Source organism: Manacus vitellinus, unplaced genomic scaffold (assembly GCF_001715985.3).
Source record: "Manacus vitellinus isolate BGI_N305 unplaced genomic scaffold, ASM171598v3 scaffold_15_pilon, whole genome shotgun sequence".
NCBI lineage: Eukaryota > Metazoa > Chordata > Aves > Passeriformes > Pipridae > Manacus > Manacus vitellinus.
This window is the reverse complement of record NW_021939122.1, coordinates 4,389,374-4,416,735: the sequence shown is the minus strand read 5'-3', so window position 1 is coordinate 4,416,735 and position 27,362 is coordinate 4,389,374. Positions and strand designations below refer to the sequence as shown.

The following is a 27,362-nucleotide window of genomic DNA, read 5'->3' as shown; positions in this document are numbered from 1 at the left end:
AGTCAGGGGCAAGTTTTCAGGTTTGTGTTAAACCACAATCTCAGGTCTTTGTACCCTGCAAAAACAGAGGTTGAAGTTGCTTTTGTCTCCCCATTCACAAGTCAGAAATTTAGTCGAGTATTACCAAAAGCATTTTGGTATTGCAGCTTTTATTGTAAAAGTGGCCAAAATCTTCCAAGCAGTTCAATATTGTTATGCAGAGACTTAGGGTAGTTAAGTAGCCTGACCAACACAGCTAGAAAGATTTCAGACAGCTCCTGGTTTATTACCTCCAATGAAAAAAAAGGGAAATGTTAACTTCTAGGACAAAGTAATGTCTTTGGTGAGGCCCAAATGCAAATACAAAAATTAACAGGCCCTTTAAAGGTTGGGACCCTTTGTAATCTCATACATAAAATCACTCACACAGGTATGAATGTTTCAGCTACTTTTAAAAAGTCCTGTGGAAAGCAAAGTTTGCTAACAAAACACAGAAATACCCTAACTGTGCCAGAGCCTGTTTATGAATCCCAGGTTAGCCTGGGAACAGGGATGGGTGTGCCTTCTGTTCTAGTTGGTACCTTTCCTGCCCAGCACTGCAGCAAAGCCGGCACAAAACATTAACTTTACAAAGTGCTCATAACAAGCTGTCAGGCACCTGTTCAGACCAGCAGGTTGGTATGTCATGCTGAACGCACGTGGAAACTGCGTCGGTCTCTGCTAAACAAAGAAACACAACAGCATTAATTTCATTTCTGCATCTCATGAAACGTTCCCCACTCCTCTGAGCCCTGCTCCTGGGAACAATATCCACGCTTGTGCCTCTGCTACTTCCCTTGATCTGGAAGAGAACTTTTCTGGGTTAACAAATTGGTGCCGTCGCAGCAAACTCGTGTCTCCTGGAGCCTTCCCCTGGAGGCCCAGGGAAGGATGGGAGGCAAAGAAGGTACTTACGGCTTGGTAGGCTCTGGGGTCCCAGGTGATGTTTTTGACTCCACCGCACTGTTGAAGGTCTGGATGTTCTCTGAGGAGTAGAGGCCTGCCGGGCTGTTGTACTGAGCAGTGATCACTCTGGGGGCAGAAGCTGTGGCAGCAGTGAAGGGCACCGCGCTCCGATTGTGTGCACTTCCTATGTGCCTTATTTCCTGCATGCAAAGGAGCAAAGGCAAAAATCAGAGGTGCTCAGGCAAGCAGGTGGATGTGAGAGGGCAGCCTGGAGCAAGCAGCCACTGCACTGGTGGCCTTTGCGTGTGGTGTCAGCCAAGGAACAGGCGACCACAACCACCAAAGCAGGTGAGCATCCTCCACGTGTCATGAGGGTCCACCCTGGGGGGCTTCAGGATGACCTTCAGGACATTTCAGAGTTGACATACTGGGAACATAAGAGCTGAGAAACACTGCCAGAGCTATTAGCTCAAGGTGCCACACACCTGGGAACTCCTCCAAGCCTATGATAAGCCACAGGACCTACCTTCTCATGTAAGACTATAGATTTTAAGCATTCCTTGCAATTCCTGAGAGGAGGGCTGATTTCTATGGAAAAGTGAAGATGAGGGGCAGAAGGAGGAGCACGGCTCAATGACATCTGAAAATTTGGCTTCCCTTAGATAAGGGCTACCCAAAAGGAAGGGATTTGCCATTACTACAAGTGCTCTGGAGCATCTCTGTTCCTTCAGCTAAGACTGAGGTTCACAGCTCTCTTTGATGAACAACTTTGGAATTTCGGGATATGAAACTACCAAAATAAAGGTGGGAAGATGATCATTGTTAATACAAAAGACTGTCCACAGGCAGTGACAGCTAACTGCCAGTAACTTCTTCAGCATCAGAAGTATAAGATATCACCCAGATGGTTCTGGGTTTGCTGCAAACTGGAGGCTCCCAGCAGTATTAGTGTATACTTAGAAATATGGCTACAATTTAATAAGAGGCAAATCCAAGTTAAATAAGACACAAAGTAAGATTCTTCTTAATCACAGGCAGTGCTAACAAAAATGGGGATATTTCTAAGCCCATCATCAGTTCAGCAGGCTGGGAATTGGCAGACTTAGGGTAGAGATAACAACATCCAGGGTTTACTTTTCCCCAGAGAAAATACTTGACCAAAGCAAGTAGAAAGTACAATGGGGCCTTACTAGAGCAGGACTAACAGTCACAGGGGTGGCTGAGATATGGAGGGCTAAAAGATGGCACCAAAACATGCTTTTTGAAATGTTTCAGCCAGCTGTAAAGATTTGGCATGGCTTCAACACAGGACTAATGTCCAATGGCATAGGATGAAACAGGGCACTTCTTAGCATGCTGGGCCCATGGGTCCCAGCTCTAATTAACACAACCAGTTCCCACTCCCACTCTATACAGGCGCTGGCTTTTACAGCAATGACGTGAGCCTTCACTGCACTGTAAACATCTCACAGCATTTGTTTGATAGAGATACAGTTACAGGATAAACAGTCTCCAGAAAAAAGTATGACTAAATCCACCTACAGATTTTTCTTTAAATCACTTTTATGTCCCCAGACTTCCTTAGGCAGCTGGATAGCCTTCCCAGACTGACAGATGGGAGTCATCTCATTTCATGGCGTTCAAATGCTACTTATGGCATCAAGCAGAGCATAGGATCCCTCAGAGAAGAGCAGCATGGATCCAAACACTCATTAGTTACGAGTCATTTGAAATCAGTGGGGTAGCTCAAGTTGTTCAGGTGTGGGGTGACAGGGCTGCTCTCCCATGGCTTTCTGGCCAATGTGTATGGATGTCAGCCATGAAGCTTTCCCACACACCAAAGGAACAAAGAGTGGGGTAATTAGCTAATCTCCCTTTGTTTCAATATCATTCAAACCACAGAATAGCACTCATGAAAACAGTCTTTTCCCATGGCAAAAGTGTAGACTTCAGCAAAAGAAAAAAAGTTACTTCAGCCTGTATATCACACCATAGGGAAAAATGATCTGATATCAGCATTAAATACACATGCTAGCCCACCATTTGGAGGCCACAAATGGGAGAGGGTTACAGATATGCACATAAATAGTTGCTTTAATGAGAGACAGGCAGATTTAGGCTAAGGGGGCTATACTCTTAGGTCAAATAGGTTCAAAGTTGAAAACATGTCACAAAACATATTGCAGAAACATTTAAGTAATAACCACGAATTAGAGAAAATAATTTACAGTATTTTTTTTTTAATTCTGATTTCCTAAGGAAGTAAAGCCTCTCCATTACACACCCCACATGCACATGGGCACATTTCCACATCCACCTTTGTCAGCCAAGCCCAAATCCTCAAGGATCCTTAAGTTCCTACAAGTGTTCAGAAAATAAGGCAGCTAGATGGAGAAAAGAGACTGACACCACATTAGAACCTTGATTCCAAGAAGAACTGCAACACGCACTCAGGCACAGAATCCACACAGGAGCTTTTGGCCTACTTTTGACCACCAGAGAGGTTTTCTGCTGTGTAGTAACATCTAAGACCATAAATGAAGCTTTCAAAAGTATCAGGACACCTGTAGTAGCTCTCAGGTGGACAAAGGTCACAGATCATAAGGGAGTTTATAATGGTTAAATAGAGAAATTGGTGCAAAAGGTGGTGTCTGAAGATTAGATTAGAAAAATCCCATCTGGAGAACAGTGCTGAAGGTGTATAACCCAAGAGTCTGTAGACAAGTATTACAAGAGCAGTAACATTATAAAGGTCATTTGGATAATCCAAATTCTCCAGCGCTTCCTGTCACGCCACGCTGCTCTTTCTGCTTGAGCTGTGGAAGGAATTTGCAAAGAACAAGTGCTTTCATGATCCCAAGATCAAAAGATAATGTGTTTTCACTGTCAAATATATTTACCCAGGGATTTTCCAGAACTGCCAATCCAGGCCCTGTGCTGTGCAGCAGTTTTGTTAAAGCCCCAGTTTCTGGAATCATGTGCTTCTGTGAGAGTCTCTGACTTAGTACTGGAAAAAAAGTCAGATATGTGATATTCCCAAAAACCCTTCCACCAGCAGGCAAGTGAAAAATGTTAGTACAAAAATGCTGCTATACTCTGTGTATGTGTGGGGACAGCAACTGGTTTATGCAGTTCAGGTGGCTGCGGTTTGCAGTGTCTCTAAAGCTGTGGCTTTCCCAGGACCAACACAAGGAAAAGAGGGTAAGCAGCACTGAACAGCATCCATGGCTGGGGCACACACTGCAAGAGCAGTAAGCAATCATCTGTTTGCAAAGGAAGAATAAAAGGACAAGATCTTATCCAGTCAGGACATGACCTGCTCTTTCTTTGACAGTAGTACAGAGGATGGTGACTAACATTAGACCTCTTCAGAGAAATCTTCGGTTGGCACCTGCAGGCAGATCTGAATCACTTGCCTCACCTTCCTTGCAAGCTTTCCTTGCTGCCTCAGTCCCCTTACTCAGTCCCCTTACACCAGCCCTGTCTGCAGCGGGCTGCAGCCAGCAGCAAGCAGGGATACTGACAGTGATTATTTTGGTCTGAAGCTGGGATATGGAAGCTCCAAATCCTCCAGGCAGGATATTCAAGAGCAGTATTTTACCACTATAATCTGATACTGTGATAGTTGAATTGCCTTGTCTGCACAGACACTAGCCCTGCTCCCCTCCTGCCTCTGCAGAGGTATGTCTCCAGAGGGGCTGGCAGAGTAGCTAGACCAAGCTAAAATAGATTAGCAACTGCACAAACTTCTCTGCTAGCTGCTTCTGAACTCCCACTTCAAAATTTAGCCATTCCTTCAACAGCCCTCTCCCTACCTGAAACTACCTCCCCTATAAGAACAAGCTCCAAGTGGCTTTGGAGCCCAACCTCATGTGCTCCAGGCACCAGTGCCAATCTTCCCATCCCACAGAAAAAGCTATTTCTCAATCCCAAGGACAAACAAGGTTTGCAGGACCCCAGCTTTCAGTTAAATATGCTCGTCTTCTGCCAGATGAGTTTTATGGGTGCCGGCTGTTAGTGTCAGTAGCCCTCTCTGGGGGCAGATGGGGGCACTGCACCACAGCCATTCCAGCTGGGTGCTAAGGGGCTTCACCACCGTCACTCCAGTCCTCCTGGCAGAGAGCTGCCAGCAAAGGTACCAGTCTGGGGGGACAGAGAAAATATCCCTGTGCCGGGGCAGGAAGCAGATCAGCATTTCCTACTGCACCGGCTGCAGGCTGCGTCATGGGGAATTTTCTGGGAAAACAATGGCCCCTTCCTCCCTCTCAGGCCATGCCTGGCGACACTGACACCCAGCCCACAGCAACATCAGCTGTCACCTCTGTGCCTGGGGCCAGCCACCAGCTCATGGTGTGGGCAGCTGCTGCCTCTTCACCATACACCAGAGATTGACATGGCTACCACCACTTAACCCATTTGTAACCAGGAATTGGGATGTGGGACTCCAGGGAAATTCCCAGCTGTGAGCAAGGCAGACAGATAGACAGCCAGTCCAGGATGAGCCACCTCGATCAGCTAAGCTGGGGCTCATCCCATGAACCAGGGGCACAAAGCCATCTGGAAACCTCCATGGCCTCGTGTGTCCTTGGGCAGGCTGGGGGTAGACTAGGGTGAGGGTGGGCTTTTGGCACCCTTCCACCCTGCAGTGACATGTCCAAGGCCATTCTGGCTGCTCTGACCTCACCACCACCATAAACAGGAAACTGGAAGCTTTTTGTACTCACTAAATAAACTCAACCAAGATGTGAGGGGTCAGACAGCCTCTCCCGTTTAGTGGGGTTTCCTCTCCCCACAGCACAGCCTGAAAGCACCCAGCAGGGCTGGGGCCTCAGAGGTGCTGGCTATTGCCCTGCTGCCACCACACCTACAGAACCCTCTCTCCCCTGCCTGCCCTCTGCCCCTTCCCAGACCATCTCTCTGCAGTCCTCAGAGGAAAGGCAGGCCAAATACAGAGCAGGGAGCTGCTTGAAGCCACCAAAAAATTAGTTTCAGGTGCAGAGTAATGATTTGGAGACTGGCCAGCATAGTTATTTCCTAAAGCTCCAGCTCTTGGAATAGGGGGATTCACTCCGACCTCATGTTACAAATTAAAAAAAAATAAATTAGCGCCCAGGCCCTGCAGTTGCAAGGAAAAGCGAAAGCCTCCGCAGCCCCACAGAGCAGCTCCCCACCCCTGGAGCAGCTGAGTGAGCCAACAAAACCCACTGCCCCATACGGCCCCAGAAACGTGGGATATTTTTGCATCCCAAGTCAGAACCTGGAGGCTCGGGGCCGACGATGCTGGACTGCACACCTCGAGAGCCATGCCAAAAGGAAACAAGATTAAACATCTCTCAGTATAAATGTTTACTCAGCTCTAAGAAAGCAGGCCCCTGACCAAACCTCAGGAAGCAAGAGCATTCTGGTCCTGCTGGCAGTGAAGGAGAGCAAAGACCAGCAGGCAAACCCCATCTCCATCCTTGCCCTTGCAAAGCCACCCATGGGCAAATGCTCATGCCCAGCAGGCATGCTGGGGAGGGAGGCTGCTTGTGCCAAACATGCAGCAATGGCTCAGAAGAGGACATCTTCATGGTAAACTCTACCCCATGCTATGTTTCATCAGCTGTGATCACAAGTATTAAAAAGTGCCTTTACTTTCACCTCTCCCTCTGTTATTGTTTGGGGTTTTTCAGCTATGGAAAGATCTTTTGCAATGCTTTGAAATCTGATTAGAAATTAGGAAGGGTTTGGGGTTTTATTATTGTAGGGGGGTAAAACAACAAGACTGGCTTCCCACATCTTCTGCCTTCACGTCCCTAACACATTCCACACCCATGCAGTAACGCCTTTTAACCAAAACCAGCAGGTCGCGATATGCCAGCACAGTTCCCTGTCTGAAACACAGTGTTGTTACTTTATATGCTTATTGCTTCATGCATTGCCCACACACGCACGGCCTTATCAAAAGCCAAGTCAGCCACACACCCAGTTTCTATAGCCCCTGCCTTCTTTGTATCCAAGGAAATAAAATACATAAGACGGAAACAATGACATCACTCTGCAAGGATAAGGATGAGCATGGGACAGGCACTTCTAAGAAGTCTTGGGAAGACAGAAGTGGCTGTCTGACTCTCTCATCCCACAACTACCCTGATTCACCTTCAGAGTTCCTCCAGATACATGTCTGGAGGTTATTTCTCTTTTAAAAAAAACAAACAACAAAACAACAGGCTTTCCTTGTGTTTGAAAGCCCATACTTTCTGGGGCTAAGAGAAGCTGATCTATCCATCTCAAACCAAGAGTTTTCACAGGCATTCTTGAGGGCTGATGTTAATACCTGTGCCTTGCTGCAAATGGAGTATATGGTCTTCAGGGAGCTGGACAAGTTTATCTGGAAATAGTTCTGGTGTTCACTGCCCTTGCAGATGGACTCTCAGCTCTTTCCTGCCATTAGCTCACTCAGCAAAAACAGAGGCCTTCTCCCACAGAGCCCAGCTCTGACAAGACAGTCAGAGGGTATAGAGTTTTATTGTTTATTTTACCAAGGGGCAACACAGCCATGCACACCAGTGCATGAGTCCAGAGCTTAATGCCTGGTCCAGGATCACGAGAGCACATGGCTGACTCTGAAAGGTATGCTGGTCTCTGGTCAGTATCATAAGCAATTAAAATTACCTTAGTCACCAAGTAACTTGTTCTCTCTTGCTGAGATCACTTTTCTCAAGAAACATTATGCAGAGGGGAGAGACAGACATGTTATTTTAATCTTTCCCACTGTGGTGAGGAAAAAGGTCTTGATGGGAAAATGCCTGTGATGTGAGTGATTGCCCTTAGGAGCTGGGTGAGAAGGGCAAGTGAAATAACTCAGTAAATATACTAAGAAACCGTCATTTCCTTCCTCTAATGTTGCCATGGTCACACCAAAACAAAGCTGCCTCAGCTGCTGAGCCATCACCACCAATGAGCTGCTGCACCTTTTGATGAAATGCAATTTTGTCACTCTTATCTCAGTTTAAATTAATTTAGAAGGATAAGGATAATGGCAATGAAATAATAATAAAGCTCTATGGGCAAAGGTCAGCTTAGACAATGAAGTCAGTCTTTGGATTCAGAACTTTGGGGAATGCATGGGAGGTTGTAGAATGCCTTTCTGTTTTCCAAAGGCAAATAAAAGTATCTTGAACTTACATTCCAAGTAAGGGAAAACACTTCCACAGGGATGACACAGCATGTCACCAAATGTCAGCCTCCTAAAGAATTACAGAAGTAAAGAAATAGTCTGTTTCAAATTGGGTAAAAAGTCTGTAAGCAGTGATCTTAAAAGTGACCTAGCTAGTCATATAGTTCTTGAGACAAACTGAAAATTTTTTTGCAAGATCTAGTAACTGCGCTGATAAAATAGGAAGACAAAAAGGAAGTGGACAAGCATGAGAAATTTTTTTTAAGACACTGAAGGTAGGAAAGGCAACATCAAACATTAATTCTAAGAAAGGTGGTAACATATCTGAATAACTACAGTCCAATTACGACAGCAAAGGTTTAAAAGCTTTTTTTTTCCTTCAGCCTGAAGTAAGGCTATTCATATGATTATATGTCTGCATTCAAAAGGCTATGTGTGAAGCCAGTGACAACCATTGTCAGAGGACCCTGGATCAGGACTTCAACGAACCCCTTGGACTTAGTGTATCCTATTTTCTTTGGTAAGTGAGTTAATAAGTGTTCTGCACAAGACTGATGCCAAGGAAAGCAAATATACTGTTTTCACTGGCCAGCAAGTTAAAAAAACCTGAACAGCTCAGTGCTGCCTTCGAAGATTCAGCTCTACTCACAGCTTCAACCGATCCTGTTGGAAAAATGAGATCAGCATCTTTGTGGTAAACGTCACAGCAGTTTGCCATGCTGGTATATATATGCACAGCATCTTCTGCCCTCTGCTACTGCTGATGTGCAGCAGGCCTGGCCAAAACCCCTGCCGATGCTGCAAAGACACAGCCCCACAGCAACTTGGCTGACACTTGCCACAGTCTCTGACAGGAGTCAGCTGCTCTGCTGATTTCATGCTCCAAGCAGACAGACCTCACTACAAACCTTACCTGCTGCCCTCAGCTACTGAAAAAGGAAATGGGTATATTTAAAAGAGAAAAAGCCAAACAACAACTCACCAAACAAAAAACCTAACACCTTAAAACTTGATGGTGTTCACACTTTTCTTTGGCACAGCAGATTAGGATGTTTGGGCACTATTATGCAGTAAGAGTAAATAGGAGCTTGTGGTTTGGAGACATGATACATGTCCCCTCACACTGCTGAACTCCTCTGTTTGAATATGTGGCAGGCAATGCCCTTTAGAGGAAAGCCCAGTGCTCTGAACAACAGCAAGCCCCACTCACATAGGCAACTGCAAATTACTTGATTGGCTTAATTTTAAGGAAAGGAAGAAGAAAAGGCAAGACTTCTGTGGAATTTTGAATGTTCCCTTCACATTAGGAAATAACCTTTCTAGTATCAGCCATCAGGAGGGGTCAAAGCCTAATTTTCAGGCAACAGTTGATTCTTAGTACAACAGTAAGACAAGGGTCACTGATCAGAGAGCTTTGTAACAGGAATCTCTCCATAGTCAGTTTTGCATCAAATTCTTCTGCTCAAATCAGTTACAGGTTGTTACCAACAAATTCAGTTGTGCCATACTTACAAACTAGCAGTATCAGGATATCTATCCAATGGCCAGAGCTAGAGGACTAGGACTGAGATTACGATTTAGGAGGGGGTGTGCTCCACCACCAGCATTATTACTAAATCCTGACTAGCCTGACCTTCATGATGCCCTTTAACAGGACTTTCAAAAATCAGGGCAAGACTAGAGTTAAGGTTGGTCTTTCTCACCCATGTTTCTTTCTTAGTTGCAGTAAAATCCCTGAAAGAGTCCAGGGCTGATTCACATACAAATACACCACACAAAAGGCAGTTGACTAAAGGAAAGCCATTGATTAGGGTTAAAACTACCACAGGAAGTGAGTTTAAGAGGTGGCACCAGTTAATTATAATAGCTTATGTTTAGTACTTGACCAGCAGTGGACATCCATTCAGTGACCCAGGCTGGACTGGGGAGAAAAGTGCAGTGGTGGGGCAGCAAGTGACAGGAGGGCTGCAGCAGCAGGTTTCTTGCTGAAGTTAACTAAACTTAGTGAGCTATTTTAATTTCCTTCTTGAGGCATGTGTTGTGCCCCATGTTTAATTTTGGTACATTTTGCTAAATTCTGATAAATGGCTGAGCTGGGAAATTGGTCTCTAGGATTGAGTCTCCTGCTGAATTAAATGACAGCCCTCTGCAGCCTTGAAGTAAAGCCTCAGTGCAGACTCTGCCCCACTACTTTGGCAAGAAATAGCCTCCAAGACTCAAGGCTGAAGCAGAGCATTTCAAGAACTTGGGCAGCAGAAGAGAGACCAGATCTCAGCTCAACAGTGTCACAGACAGGTGTCACCACATGGCCCCAGCTCAAACTAAGTCCAAATGGTTCAGTATCACACTGTGCCTTGGCTGAGTTATGAAATACCTGGAGAATGCTGCACTGAATTCTCAAGCCAAGCAACACAGAGCAGCTTAATGTGAAAGGGAGCATGGACAGATCCCAGGCCAAGGTCTGGGCAGGGTGTTGCTGCACATGTGCTGCTTTAGTTTCAGGTTCTTTCCAACCCAAACATCAATATTAGAGCTTAATTAATTGCAGAGTCAAAGTAGTTGTATAATCTACTTATTTTGCTAGAAAGACTCACAGAGGACATGTGCTAGGGCCAGAATCCATGTCACTGCCCCAGTAAAAATCCATAGGAATGCCACTGATTTTAGTGTAGTTATTAAAGATTTTTGCAGTGTTAATCCTCTAAATCTAGTCCAGGTGATGCCCTTGCACAGATCACTGTTTTTACTGCATTTACTTGACAGAGACAGCAGACCATCAAAGCAAGGCTGTCAATAGGTTACAACTCCAACCTCCTAGACAGAGGCTGCAAGATCTGCCACACAGATAAAAATGTAACCGGCTGGAGTATTTCTCTTCCACTTCCTCCACAGCTAGGCTGCTAGTAAGAGAAAAAAATCCAAACCCACAGAAAACACTGTAAGACTGAATAATATTCCTTGCCTCTCAAGACTTTTCTACTTATGAAAATCAACTGGTTTAGCATAGTAGCAATGACTTATTGAGCCACAGTTCTACAGCGCTCTTTGTGCCTCACGGTAGGTGCAAGCATACAGATGGCAGAGGATGCCCCTGACCCACACACTTTACCCCTGGCAAGGTATCTGACTCCCTCTTACAGCAGCAGGCTTCTCACCATGAGGGAGGGAGTCTGTCTCTCAAGGTTTCCAAGGGCCACATGATCCCTAGACGGTATGGGGCATGGTGCTATCCCCAACAGGATCAATGGAACGACACATGCTCAGCTCCTTGGAGGATCAGGCCATGAACTGCTCTTACAGGAGCAGGCAGGAACAAGAGCATACAGTTACTCCATCACTTACCTGTGGCTCAGAGGCCAGATTCATCTTATAAGGATGCGTCTTTCCCTCCTCGTTTACAAGTGGTGACCAGACTTTTGCCTCTGTTCTGCAACACAAAAATTTTGAACAGTTAATCTGTTTTCATCAGTGAGAATCACTGCTGTTATTAAAAGACTCAAAGTTCATCAACTTCTCAAACATTTCCTCAATCTCTCCTATACAGCACTATCCCTATTAGGAGAGATGTAGACAGCCTCATTTTAGGCACATAAAGCAGATGACAGATATGTTGCATGAGATCCTTGGAGAAAGACAAAATCTCAGCAGTGGCTGTCCTGGTTTACCCTTTGTGACTCTATGGGCTCCAACCCAGGCAGTCAAGTTGGGGACTACCCAACAGCAGAAGCTGGGGATATTTCTTAGATGCAGATCCTTTAATTAAGTGAGACAATTAAGACTGCTGTGTGTTTCAGCTTTTACAGGTAGTCAGGGAGAGGAACGGTTCCTGTCTGTATTGACTATATAGAGAACATTTTGTTCTTCAAGTTAAACTGCCTTAGATAAACTAGAAATACTTTTTGGTTTGAGTCTCCAGAATTTTTTTCTTATTTATACAGTGGTATCCATGATGAACTAACAGAGGAATTTTGGGAATTACAAAAAAAAAAGAAAAAAAAAAAAAAAGAAGGATCCAAGCCTGCAATGGGACTAAGAACTGAAATGACATCATGTGTTAGAGAAAGTCTACATAACCTTTACTAATCTGTGGTCTGACCCAATTACTCACAGCAGCCTGAAACACAAGTCAAGTTCTGCAACTGAAACCAACTGCTTTTGCCATAATCATTTTGGAATTTTGCTATGTCCCAAAGAATGACAAACAAGTGGGGAAGAAGAAGCAGAGTGCTTAGATTTGCTTGAGATAGTTTGTAGGAAACATATGCTACATACATTTCTCAGAAGTACAGACAGTAGTTAGGATCTCAAATGGACTAAAAAGTGCAGCTTTTCCCAAACTTTTTAAAAGTAGGGAATGAGTGACTGCAGTATTGCTGAATGAAAAGCATTGTTCAATGCTAAACATTGCATCATGCAGCAATCAGATGCCTGATAAACTCTTAGGATGAGGTCTGAAAATCATGTCCTGTTTTGACAGAAGCCCCTTCTGGAATCTGAAACTGCAGATAGATGTATTTCCCAGACATTTGTAGATCCAGGACCAGTTATAATTTAAGTACTTAGTTAGCAAAACAGGAATTAACTGGATAACTGGAAAGAGACTTTCCAGTTAAAGAAAGAGAAAGAGACTAGAAACAGAAAAGACACATAAAACTGACAAGGATGGAGAAACAGGGTATAGAGTTACCCAGGATAAATTCAGTCTGGTCTGCACCATTACTCTAAAAGCCCTTCAAAGTCACAACATTTTTCAAAGAGCCCAGTCTTAGCTGTGATGCACATATAAATATATATATCCCAGACATTTGCTGCATAACTAGTATTTTAATACTTGCATCCAGAAGGCAGTTCAGTGGGAGGAGATGGGAGGCACCATTCTCACTCAGGGAAGAGGATAAGTTTTACTGACCTGATATTATCTTTATTACACTCTGGACTTTATACAGAAGAAACCTGAACAAAGTCTGCTGTGCTGTACCTCCTTTCACAGGAAAGTACAATCACACAGGTCACACCACATATCTTTTACAAGCATTCAGGTATAGCAAATCTTTGACTCCTAGCTACTGCGTCCTGCTGTGCTGATACCTGACAACCTATGCCACCCAAATCCTGCTGTCTGGCAAGGTGGGGCACACACACAGACTAACAAGTATTGAGTATTGAGTGATAGCTGCATGGAATCAGATCTATGCCAATCTGATCATCTTGTTGCAACAGCTGCTGTTACTGGATGCACAATATGCCCCATGTGAATACAAAACAACTGTTCTCTCTTTGCTTCTAGTAACCTGTGCTTAAAGGTACCTAAGAAACCAGCAGTTTTACCCAGATTATGGCTATCAAGCATCACAAAGTCACAGCCATCTCTAGGATGGCTGTATTTTGCACCAGATGACTGTATTTGTACATAGGGGAGCAGCCTGTTGACCGATACAAAGCCTTATTCCTTGGAAGTGTTTGGAGATCATGTGTGATCAAGTTTCATCTCCTTTGAAAAAACAGGGGATACAGCAAAGTATATGGAAATCAAACATCCTGCCAGTCAGGCTCTAAGCAAGTGGACATCAGCTGAAAACGAAAGAGCAGCTCAGAAAGCATTAAACACTTCAGCTGATTTCTAGCATGAGCATCTCTGTGCCAGTTCTCACAGCAGTGACCCAAGAACTTTTGAGGTAGCGTTTTCTTTTACAGCAGTTTAATATTATCAGCTTTCAGAAGCACCAGAAGGCTTTAATCAGACTGAAAAAATTAAGCCTAGAGCAGGCCAGTGTATGAATACAGAACAGAAATTTCCCCCTAGGCACTTTCTCCCCACTGCCCCTCGCTCAGTGAGTTTAGGGTGACACAGCATGCTGGTCTCCAGTGTAGGGGAGGCAGCTATGGCCAACTACTGCAGCCAATGGGTTTTTGACCAGATTTTTCTCCCTTATTTATTAACAAGGCAAACAGCTCAAGTTTGTGTCCCAGCCTGCTGCCATTCTGATCTGTCACTGGATATAAATGGAAGCAGCAAGATCACTCCAAGCTTTACTTTCAATCCAGTTTAAAAAGTTATCCAAATAGAAAGGTTAAATAGCCCGTGCATCTGCCCCTCTAAGGCAGGGAAGATAAAGTTTCCCTTTGTCTTCAAAACAGCTGCAGCAGAGCCCCTTGGCCACTCTCAACAGCCCATTTATGGCCCCTGTGAAGCCTCAAAGAGGAGACAGCTTTGCTCCCGCCTGGCTTTACCAAGCAGGCCTTTCAAGGCATGTGGTCCTTCCCACAGCACCGCCTGTGGAGCCCACAGCCTGTAGGTTTTAGGTAGGGCCACTATGGTCCCAGTTCTCAGCAAGGGTTTCCTGGCTCTGCTCCTGGTGTCAATACCTGTAATTCTACTGAAGTGTTGGCAGAAGGAAGAAAAATAGCACCTAGAAGTTGACCTTATGTCCCACTGCTGGCCCAGGGCTTATTTTCTGCAGTGCTGGGAAGTGTGGGCATCACAGCAGGGCAGATTAGATTCACCACGTTTGCATCTTATCTATATGTTTTCACATCTTATTTATATGAAGCAGGGAATAGGTATCAGAGTAGACAGCCAAACCCAAACTTGGTAACAGTGCTTTCAGTTTGCAGCAGGCTGCTACTGGTAATGGCTTTCTTGAGGACTTTTTCCCAAACTTGGGGGAGAAGACCTCCAGTGGAAGGACTGGATGTCCCAACAGCCTGCTGGGGAATCCTACTCTGTCTAGTGAAAGGCAGCAGGCTTCAGCATCCTTACTGTAGCTCAGAGACTCCTGATAAACTAATGATTTATTTTATAATATGGTTTCTAATGCATATTCTTTTAAATGAGACTCCAGCAGAGAGCAATGCTCAAACAGTGCAGAGAAGACAAAAACATGACACAAACAGGCCTGAGAATTAGTGTCAAGCAAATTAATTGCAGACATGTAGATATACAAACGTTTTCATGTTTGGAGTTTACATTTACATGCTGTTTCCTTACTACAGGATAGAGAGTTACCAAGACAGGGTAACATGCATTTGATGTTTTATCCAGACAGAAACCAAGACCCAAGTTTAGAAAGAAATTTCTCCCATGCTAGTTTGGATGGGGAGGTACTGGTAGCAAGAGCAGGAAGGAAACTGCATGCAAGTCAAGGCAGGAATCTGGAGAGGTATTTATGAAACACAATCTTTTTCAAGCAACTTGGCTTCAACACAGTATAACAGAAGCATCACAAGAGCCTAGATTTTGCTAGCAAAGTTGGGCCATATCTTCAAGAGAAAATTCAGAGCTGGAAAACGAGGGTCTAGTTCTGTGACAGGTACTATGTAATTTCCATAAAGAAGAAAGGCACATCTACATTCCCATTTTAAACACTAGGATGGACACAACTAAGAAACCAAAGCAGAGAATAAATCTCAAAAGACCGAGAAGTTTCTTGCGCAACACAAAGTTTGTTAGCTGAAAAATGAGGAAAGACCTAAAGAATTTATCTTTCACCAATCCCGTCCCCAGAGTTTTAGACAGGCATTTTAAAAATGTTTAGAAACTAACTACAAGAGCTCTCAGGCCACCAGGAGGATACCTTTCAATCAGCCCTTTAGCTGCAACAGCTGAAAAATACATGCTCTTGGCCCTAAACATGAGAAGTCACCTTTAGCAACAACCCACTAATGGACATATTCACTTTGCAAGTAGAACTGTACTTGGGCTGCATGCAGTCCACTGTCAATTCAAACAGCACGGATAGTCACAACTCCCTAGAGACAGGAGGCCCCAAATGCATTTCTCCATGCATGGTCCTCTTGCATTTCAGGTGTCTCTTCACACAACCACTAAAAACAAAAAGGCAATTCCAGTTACAAAGAAGAAGCAACAGAAGTTTATTACAAGCAAGTTCATTATAGAGCTACAAAAGATAAGATACACCTGACACTCAAGCTCACACTGCTCTTCCACTAGCCAGCTGTAGAGTTAACTATTTTTACCTTGCCAAACAGGTAGTAAAATGCCAACAAATACCTATCTCGACTTGCCAAAATCACTCTGAATGTGTCAGCTGTTAGTAAAAGCTGCTGGCATGCAGCCAGTAGGACTGGGAGCACCACACTGGCCATGGAGAGGTTTGTGAGCAGCCACTCAGGGTCAGGCAACCTGCATGCCCTTATATAGCTGCACACTGAGCAGCTGGCTTTTCCCAGGGCCAAAAGAATTATTAGTAAGATGACAGAAACTGGAAAACTCTCCTTGGCAGGGAAGCAAAAAAGCAAACCTAAATGAGTCAACGGATTCCATGAACTTCCTAGAACACAAATTTGAGCCTATTGTGGCTTCATGCAACTCATTCCCACAGCTCAGACCTGGGAACACATGGAGCAAGCAAGAGCACAACTGAACCTACTGAACGAAACACAGAGGGCAACACACGTGCTCCCTTCTTCTTCATAAGCATCTACACATGATCCTTTCTGACAACGCATTTAACATGTGCTGGTAGCAGATCTGACTTCCCTAACCCCAGCACTTTTCAAAGAACAAATACATAGCTTCGCTCCTTGGCAGAACTTTTAGCAAATTAAAAGACTGTTTTGCAAACAAAAAAGGTGCATTAATATATTATAAGCTGGCAGAAGAGCTGCAGAAAAACAGCTTGAAATTTGAGGAAAATGACAGTAGGAGCAGAACAAGAGATGACATGTTTGCAATCCCTTTTCACAAATATTCCTCTCTTATTACCACCCCCAAACTGCCTCCAGACATACAGGGAAGGACAGACCCACTACAGGAAAGCTTCTTTTTTTGTTTGAAAAAAAAGATCACCATATAAATACATACTTTACCTTTGAGTTGCCTCAGGGCTGCACAGCTCTACCACCCATCTGGTGACTACAGCCACAGGCAAAGAGCCATTTGTTTCAGAAATAATTTTCACTCGTGCTGCAATGAACATTTGTCTGCTTCTGTACCTCTGCAGCTACAACAGAGTTCTGTGTCAAATTCATCATGAGCATTTCCACCAACACTGGTTATGCCTGGATCTTTATGCCTGGCTAACAGGTGTGTTTTGTGGTAGTATTTGTTCCTCCTGCACCTTCCTTTCTTTGAATGTTCTTTGTAAGAACAAGTGCCTTACCCAAAATACACTATATTTCCAATGGAGGGTGATACCTTTCTCCAATCTGTTGGACACATGTTGCTGCTTACCCCCACTAATGGGAGTGCAGCAGCCTGGGACAAAACTTTGCTTGACCCTAAAATGTCAGTGCAGCGATATACACACTCTATTTGTAAAAAAAAAAAAAAAGAAAGGGAAAAAAAAAAGGAAAAAGAAGAGATCCCAAACTTCATTATTCTCATGAATGGGAAAGGCTCTAAAATCTGTCTGAATTTCTCAGTTTAGCAACCAGGTGGGCTTCAGTTGACTGAAGCATACTGTCTTGAGCTTGATTTTATAATGTTGAAGACAATAATGGAACCTTTACTTTGGTTCCTTGGAAACTACATTTCTCTAAGCACTCTCTGTCCTGAAACAAAAAGCAAAAGGAATGAACAAACACAGGCTCAGAAAAGAGCAGGGAGATGCCCAACACAGTAAGTTCAGCAGGAATTTGGTATATGCACCAACATCGTTGAACACCCACTTTGGAGGCAGAAAACAGACCTTTCCAACTCTGTTCACACATCAAACAGCAAAGCACCTGGCAGTGCCACTTAAAAAAAGAGTATTCAGAGAAAGCAATTTGTGGCTGAGTTTTAAATCCTAGGAAATTAAGAGATTTGCACCCTTGGGTGAAAAAGCAGACCAGGCATGTTTTTTTCAGCTAGAAATTTGATCCATTTTTAATGGTGACATGTGTTAAGACTCGATTTCCTGCCTACAATCTGTTTTGAAATATTTTTCGACTGTTACCATCGTTAAGAAAAATACTGAAACAGGAAGCATTGGAATGCTGTTGATATACATAATCAAGTATACAGTGCAAACAGCATTTCCTTTACCAGAAGTGTTTAAGTCCTTTCAATTCTCTATAATTACACTTCTCTTAAATAATCATTAGTACAGCCAAACATGAAGACAACTGCTTGACTACCATTAAAAGACAAGAGGATTGCCTATTTGGAGTACAAATGCTTAAAGTTTTTTTTGGTTCACAGAAGAGCCCAAGAAAAAGATAAGCATAGTACAATACTTCCATATAATACTCTCCTAGCCTCCAGTTACTTGCAGCTTAAAGGCTTTCTGCAGCAGAGATACTCCATTGTATATATCAACCTTTATAGATTTGTCTACCATTAATTCACCCACTAGGCTTTTGAAACCACATACTTTTCACATTCACAGCACAGTCACATATGAAGTCTCCACTGTCATGATGGTGTTGATCCTTTGGTGGAATTGAAAAATCTGATGTGATCTCAGACCTATGTCTAAAATCTCATCTGGCACAACCTTGCTGCCACTCTGAATGCAGGTCAGAGAACATTTAGCTTGGGTAATCATTTACATGAGTAAACATTTAAAATTCATCAGCTAGCAATTTAAAAATCACTAAGGATTTATGCTTTCACAAGACATCTCTAGAACGATGAGTAGAAAAGAAGGACTGGAAGACTTTTCCCTCCAGAAAACCTGGCCCAGCTGGGCACATCCTCAGTGTGTGATGCTCCAGCCCACAGAGCTGCTGTCCTGTCAGACCAATGGTCCATGCCAGCACAGCTCCTTGTACAACTAATTCAGGTAACGAGCTACAACTACACAGCATGGACACCAGACCCTAGAGTTGGTGGTGCTGAAGTGCAAATTATATACTTTCCTTTTCATACTCAGTCAACTACTTACAGAGCTACTCTGACCACTGAGTACAGCTGTTTTTAGGACAACGCAGTGGAGTGGGGGCCTAGAAGGAGACAGCTGAGCACTAGGGATAAAATATTCTCAAAAGAGTACAACCAGGATAGATAACATGATGCACACAGATTTTATATAGAGCAGTGGCAAGTGGTCAGATCATTGCTTTCACATCTTTGCAGTCTTGACACTCTTCTTGGCTACTCTGTCATCAATACTTGGCGATCAGTACAGCAGCAGAAGAGCCAGCACACGCTCTTGCTACCTCACTAAAAGGAGGTCATGAAAGAGTTGAGCTGTGCAAACTCAAAGCCCCTGCACAGTTTTACACAGCTGCATATCCAGCTAGAAATCTCTCCCTGGGCAGCTTCCACACCCAAGGCCAATGAAATGTGCATGGGGTAGCTATAAAGTTAATGACTTTGTAATTAACATTAGCAAACACATTTTACAGACTCAATGATCTGTAAGAGTGAACTTGCCTGCAGGCTGAAAGAGCCCTTGCTACCCTTCCTGTCTCCCAGTCAGAACCACATGGCACTCGTTTGTCAAGTCAAACAGCTGGATATTTCGGAGAGGAAAAGAAGCACTCTTCTGCAGCCTTACAGGCTGCCAAATTCAAGGCCAGTATGAGAAATTCTGGGGTTAACAGGTCACTGCAAAGCTCACCATCCATTCACACTGCCTGCACTGTGATCTGCTCTTCCCTCTGTGAATTCCCTCAATGAACCATCAGGCTGTTTTTGGCCAAGACCCATCGCTTCTTCCTGAACTGGGAAATGCCTCCTGAACTCCTGGCATTGTCCAAGCTACGGTAAAAGACTTCTGTTTATCACAGAAAAGCACTGAACAACTGAACCACTGTGTCACTTAAGGCATGCTTTTGCACTCCTTTTGAAGGCACTTCCTCTGCATCTGCCCTGAAACTGATGGATGATCACTCTGGGGGAAGGCAGGCACGGGAAAAACTCACTCCAGATGCCAACACTGTATCTACCATCTGACTTTGAGAAGCGCTGGCACCCATGGCTGCAATTCAAACCAAAAGGAAGAATAAATCCCCAGTATCCTCAAAAAACAAAACCAAAAAAACCAAAAAGCAGGCTCCAGTTCTTTTAAGCAGCAACAGGTCAATGCAAAGCAGACCCCTGCCTTCCCATCTCCATTTCCTCTCTTTACAAAGATGGTCCAAAAATAAAGCATGGCTAGGGAAAAGAACGAAGCTGTCCATTTCTCTGCAGTTCAAGATGGTGGGAAGGCTGAAGTCAGCCTGTGCTCTACACTAGTGACAGAGATTGTGGCTCAGCTGTCAGCTTCCTTTACTTTTTCAGGACTTGGAGAGACTGATGCCTAACAGTCTTGCTGCACCCTGGGTTGTCACTGTTTAGCACTGACAGTGCTGTTTGATCAAGAGGCTTCACAACGTACATTTCTGAGTCTCTCTGTGCCAGAAACCAGGCAATTAATCACTTGGAACAACACACAACCATATATTTTAACTGCTAAATCAGTGCAACAGGAAGGAAGGTCATCTTGTACCTCCTCTGCCATGAGTGAAGTTTTCGTGAGACCATCTTTGATTTCTTGCTGTCAGGAGCCACAGAATAAGCTGAGAGACTCTGCCACAAAGAATCAGCCAATTCCTCACTTGAAAGGTTGCTTTTGTAAGGTCAAGTGCAGCAAATGCAAGCAGCATTAGGATTAAAGGATGAAATGCAGTTCACTCTTGCTAGCCAGCACCTGCCAGACAGAGCACTAAGAGGTCAAATTAAGCCACCCAGAGAGGTCTACTGTCAAACCAAAACACAGCTACTGCCCACCCTGCAACCCTCCCTCTGTGCATCCCCAGCCTTGCCCAGCAACGTACCTGCTGACTGTCAGAGTGAGTTCGTCTGTGCAACCCTTGATTTTGTTCTGAGCCTCAAGGTGTGTCATGTTATCCGTGTTCACTCCATCAATGGCTATGATCTGGTCTCCTATACACAAGTTGGCTATTGCAGCTTTGCTACCTGGAGTCACCTGAGAGAAAACAAAAAGAGTAAATGGACTTTCCAGTGAGGAGCTTTCCACGACAACATCTGAAAAGTTGGACAAGTTGTGGTTTCTCTCACTGGTACCTGGAAGCAAAGAGGTGAAAACTAAAGTAAATTATTAGCAGAAATCTATCTGGGTCTATTAGATACTCCTCAGCAATAGTTAGCAGTAGGATTCTTTTTTTTTTTGTCACCCACAGATAGAAATTTGGAGAGGGAACAACAGGTAGACTGAAAAAAAAAATCATATTTTCACTCAAGGCAATTGATTTCATGCTAGAGAGCAAGATCATCCAGAAAGCAACTCTCTGCTGGATAAAGAAGTGCTCTGTGGAACAAGGTGCTGAGCAAAGCCAGAAGTCCAAGCCTCTAAGAACAGAGGTGACAGAAAAGTATCAGACTCACTGCAATACAGTCAATGCCAATCACAAACACCTTTGCCTGCATCACGATCTCATCTGTTTCCTTCCCTGGAAGAAAGGTTTGGGCTCAAGATTTTGGATTGCTTCTTTAGTTGTAATAAACTGGTTTTGCCAGGAACAGGTGCAACACACCCTCATTGGCTTCAGCAAGATCAATCCCAAAGCAGTGCATGATCTAAGGAGCAGAATGGAAGGGAGAAAGGCATCAGAAACTTCATCTTTTAAACCACAAGCTGACAATAGTTTCTGAAAAAGTAGAAGCATCACCCCCAGCCTGACCACAGCTCACCTTAATACCTTCTGCCACATTACATCTCCCTTTCCTCTCCATGCCTGGTGCTTTGCTTTCCAGATACACCACTGCACTGCTAAAGAGGTGCTGAGCTCTGCCTGAGAAACAACTGATGGAAGGAGCTTGGGGTAATCTCATTGAGATCCCAGACAGAAGAAACTATGCAGCAATGCCATTGGCACGACACTCCAAATTAAAAGGTCCCAGCTAAAACTTGGCATTTTCAAGAAAATCAACTAAGTGGATGGTTCATTTTTCCCTACTTCTTTTAAAGATGTGTCCTCTTAGCAACTGAGACATCTTTGGGCCAAACATACTGCTTAGGTGGAGGGTGAATAATGTCACGTTTGTGGCTTTGCAAGCACTGTATAAGATTTTGTGCAGTTTTAATGACTTTGTGGAAGGATTGTAATGATTTCTGTGGGCTTTCATCAATTATTTAATAGGCAGAGGAAATGAGAAGGGTGGACTGCTCCCAGACATGAGTACAGATTAAAACATGCCTCGCAGCTGAGACATACCTCATTTATGAGTCCATTGCAAGTGGTACTCATTCTACGCACTCATGCTAGGTTTCAGCATGCTGGAAAGCAGCTGAGCAAACCCAGCAGAGCTGTCAGACATAAATAAACATTGCTCACAAGATTTAGAGATCCCTCCTAACGTGGGTTTGGTTGGCAAATCACTGCCCCCAGGAAAACACTTCCCTTCTGGAAGTGTCACATATTATCAGCAATTACAATTACTGTTTTCCCTGGGCTGAAACCGAGGTTTTCAGCACATCCCCTCACAGCTGTAGTGGGGGTATTTTCCCTAACCAGAAGAAAGATCACAATATGCTTTTCTTTTTTCATGTCTCTACTAGGATAGTATTTCACGGAAAGGGGAAGGACACAGATGTGTATCACAGATGTCCAAGGTTGACTAAGGTGCTCAACATTAATCCAAAGAGCTTCAGATGGATCAAACAAATAGTTGGTGTCTACCTGCACACCACTTCTAATGCTGCAAGCAGTCTATGAACTGATAGAGGAAGTACTGCTGAAAAGACCGAACAAGGCAACAGATGGATATAGAAAATCTGCTTTAAATGTCAAGATCATCATCTCCCAAGCTGCAGCCTGCAGCTGACTGGTGGACTATTGAGGCCACTGAGTGTAATCTACAGCCACTCCACTGTATACACTGCCTTGAGAGTACCTTCTGTAAACCTTGTGACAGGGTGTCATGGTTCAACCCCACCCAGCAACTAAGCACCACACAGCCACTCGTTAACCCCCCCACCAGCAGGACCAGAGAGAGAATTGAAGAGTAGAAGTGAAAAAACTCCTGGGTTGAGATACAGACAGTTTAAAAGGTAAAGCAAAAGCTGCTCATGCAAGCAAAGCAAAACAAGAAATTAATTCACTGCTTCCCATGGGCAGGCAGGTGTTCACCCATCTCCAGGAGCACAGGGCTCCATCACACATTATGGTTACTTGGAAAGACAAATGCCATTAACTCCAAACATCCCTCCCTTCTACCTTCTTTCCCCTCTTTATATAACTGAGCATGATGCCATATGGTACATAATATCCCTTTGATCAGTTGGAGTCAGCTGTCCCAGCTGTGTCTCCTCCCAGCCTCCCATGCACCCTCAGCCTCCTCACCAGCATGGCAGTACAAAAAGCAGAAAAGGCCTTGGCTCTGTGCAAGCTCTACTCAGCAATAACAAAAACATCTCTATATTATCAATGCTGCGTTCAGCACAAATCCAAAACACAGCCACATACCAGCCACTGTGAAGAAAATAAACTCTACCCCAGCCAAAACCAGCACACAGGGACAGCTAGCAGCCGTGAAGAAACCCTGAGCACTGAAAGTTGCCCACAGTCCCACCAGACTTGGAAGCTGTCATTAGAGGAACTCTGAGACATATCCCTAAGGACCTGTCCTCCTTGTTGCACAAGACACAGTGTGGGTCCTACCCTGGTTGCTGGGCCTTAACCATGTTACTTGGTTTCCTGGTGCATTTATTTCCTCTGGTACCAAAGGAGGGAGAGGGGCACATTACTCACCCCCCTGAGGAACACCAAGCTCAGCACACTATTACCATGATTCATTTTCAATCAGACAAGACTGCCAAAGGGTCAAGAATAACAGTGGATTAATGCCAACGCTGGAACACTGCTGGAGACTCAGCTATACATCTTGCATTTCAAGACTGATAATCTACACAATATGTGGTAGGCTACTAGAAATTATCCTGTACCACCAGGAACAGCTAAGCTGGAGCAGCCAGGGACACTGAAATGCTGAAGCCTCCTGAATAAACTCCTAGAGCCCCCAGGATGAGCATTCACAGTGACACCTCAGCACTTCGCCAGTGCTTGTGGTGTCAGTTCCCCTTCTGTGTCCACTTCAGAGGAATTTGAAGTGTGAGTGCTCTTCTCCATCAGATAAGAGCCATTGGTACCACAAGGGCTATTAAATCCACTAAGGTACCACCCAAACCTCTTCCCTAAGGGGAAGCTACAAGGATTGCACAGCGATAAAAAGGATAAGTGAATTTGCCAAAAGGAAACATTTTAAAATTCAGCTTCTTCATTCTGGAAATAACTTGCCCTGAAATGCAACCTTCCACAAACTGCTGCACTGCAACATCCAGCTTGTACTCCCTGCCAGGACTGCTCATAGGAAACATGTCTGCACAAGGGCAGGGTACCGGACGTGACCCATCCCCCACCCTTTTAGGATGATTAATAGCTACTAATAATGTTCCCTTCCCCCCTCGCAGTAAGGCCTGGGCTTATCTCAGTGCTGTCAATGCTGCTTTTGATATTTGCTCACCTACCAGTTAAGTCAGGAAAGCAAAAGGCGTTTCTGTTATTAAGTGAGGAGCACAAAGCTGCCACTGGGAAGACCTTTTCCTGCTTTTATTTTTGTCCCATCCCTCCCTGGTCCATGGGAAGCAGCAGGGTGGGCAGGCAGAGGTGCTCAGAGCACTGACAGCTATCAGCCAGCTTACACAAAAGGACTCCATAAATGAACAGAAGCTTTCAGGCTCACAGGCGTCCACTAAATTTTGCACCACCTGAAACTGCTTTGCTCCTGCTCTCAAATGATCTAAAGCTTTGCCCCAACCTCTTTCCTTACCCTTTGCTCTTGACTGAACATGGAGCAGACAGCGGCAGGAGACAAGGGGACAGCAGGCAGTGCCTTGCACACCTTGTACAAGCAGATGACCCAATAATGAGCAGATACAGCTGCACTTCTGCATGGAAAGGCAAGGAGGTGTGAAAGACACTGCAAGGAACAAAACCAGCAAACATAACTTTGCCTAAATTACACCTCGTACAAAGGCACAGCCTCTTGTCTCCTTTAAAAGAGCTCCCTGACTAGCTTGGGCTTCCTCCACTGTGTTTGAGCAGCCTCTGGCAGATGGGACGTGGGCAGCATCACAAGGTGCCAGGAGCCTCCCAGTTCCAGGGACACTATGGGCAGGTGAATAAAGCTCTGCACACCTTCTAACATCATGCCCAAGGGCATCCTTTGGAAAAAAGCCATGCCCTATCTTTAGATGACTGCTCGCAGGCAATTGAGTAACAGTGCCATTAGGTCATTTCACTGTTGAACAGACAATGCTGAGACAGGCAGAGCAGCACTTCTTTGTACTGTATCCAGAACAGGTCCCAGAGCTCACCAGACTGTGCTTACAGTAATACTCTTTTTGGCTGGTGTTCTGTGTAAGAAATCTGGGCTACTACAGAAATAATCTAGATACTTATAACCAGACACATCAAGCTACACCCTTGACACCAGCTCAGACACATGAGCCAGCACACGGAAGAAACAAATAATCCCCATAATCCATGGGCTTGATTGTGCACTCTTTACTCATGTAAAACTCAATGTAGTAGATTAACAGTTTAGACCAGTTATATGCATGGACCCCTCTTTTTAATAGAGGTCCCACAGATTCAGGATTGGTTTGGATAGAAGAAAAACCTACATTATTTCCTTATACTGCAAAGTGAAGCTTTGTGGAGATGTGTGCACGCACACACAGGTGTGTGAATATATATATATATATGTATATATACACTGCCCCCTCATACACACACTTTGGGCTCCACCTTGTCAGCACCACCAGGATTGTGTAAAGTTCAGATGTCCATCTGAATTCAGGCAGTTTGCTGGCTGTCATCTCCTTGTACTGGCGGCCAAGCAGCAAACAAGCTTTCAGCTGTGACATATCAAGTCTTCAGGTTGTCTTTGGGCAAGTGCATTTACAATAGAAAACACTTAGATTTAGCAGAGGGAGACACATTTGGCTGCTTATCCAGCTCCCAGGACCTCTAAAAAACTTCTGTCTGTCCCAGAACTTGCCAAACAAAACCACACTTTACGTTTGATGCAATCCCTCCATACATGCTACCTAACAAGCTCTGCAGTCCCTGGACAGGGATTATGGTGCCTATTTTCCTTCTGCAGGCAAGGATCCAAGAGGCAGCAGTGGGTATATCAAGGGAAGCTGCTGCCCACAGCAGAGGGAGGAAGGGTGGGAAGCATTTCTATGAAAAGCAGCATAATGCAGCTCCGTGTATAAAGATAGCTGGGTGGGTCTAAAATTCATTCAATTCTTTCTGGCTTTCTCCCCTCATCCCTTCCAACACACTACTTGCTCACTCTGTCATCTCTTCACAGTTTCTCACAGACCCTACAGCCTCCGGCATCACCCATCACTCCACACCTACACACACATTGCAAGAAGTGATGAAGAGGCAAAATTAACATCAGCCAAGAAAAAGATCTGGAGAAACTGCACCTATGTGCACTTGAGAGGAAAACCCAGCTGGATCTTTGTTGGACAGGACAGACATGTAGCAACATTCTTCCAAGGCCACGAGTGACAACAAGACATCTCTGACATTCAGTTTAATCCTCCCCACCCACACACACTGCTCTTTTACCATGAGTAATGTCCTCAGTGCTGGAGTATTATGCTAAGCAGTCACAATTTCTCCCAGCAAAAGCATGCAGCTGGGTCAGCAGAGATCAGAGGCTATGAGAAAATTCAGGCAGGCACGTTCCCCACCCTTTCTCTTCAGGGGAGGGGGAATGACAGGCTGGTTCCTTACAACTGGTTCCAGGAGAGCTTCCTTCAAAGCTGCTCCCACTCTCTGCACCATTACAGTCCAACACAGCTGCAGCTCAAATCTCACTGGCTGGGCTGGCCTAGACCACACCATCACCAAGAGAGGAGAAGGGGAAGGTGGACATACCTCTGGCTGGTGAAACCCTTGAGCATCAGCCCACCCCAGTGGGATCTGGGCTTTCACTGCACAAGCTCCTCCAGCAGCCCAGCCCTCACCTTCCTGCCTGCCTTCACATCCTACCCTGACAGCCAGATGAGCATTATTAACACAGAAAGGGGAAGGCATCAGATACTGCACAGAAAGGGCTGACCTCAGTAAGGCAATACAAAAAACCAAAGATTATTTGCTCAGAAAGACGCTCAAATAGCGGTCAAGGAGTTACTCAGCCTCACTGATTGTTTTGCAACATGCCTCCCAGTAAAACAAACAAACAAACATCTCAGAAACAGCTGAGCTTTTCCTGATGGTTTATTTCATCCTCTAAATAAATCAACATGTCCAGTAATCAGCAACCATCTAAGATACTGTGTCACTGTCCAGAACAACATCAATTGTT

The 27,362-nt window shown here is 44.6% G+C and overlaps 1 protein-coding gene across 1 annotated transcript in view; it reads right to left on the bottom strand.

Moving 5' to 3' along the window:
* PDLIM1 (PDZ and LIM domain 1) overlaps positions 1–27,362 on the bottom strand; it is a 44,168-nt gene that overhangs the window by 10,894 nt on the left and 5,912 nt on the right. The window contains 3 exon segments of the mRNA XM_018069064.2: positions 934–1,124; positions 11,426–11,510; positions 20,789–20,940. Coding sequence (XP_017924553.2) covers positions 934–1,124; positions 11,426–11,510; positions 20,789–20,940 — 428 coding nt within the window.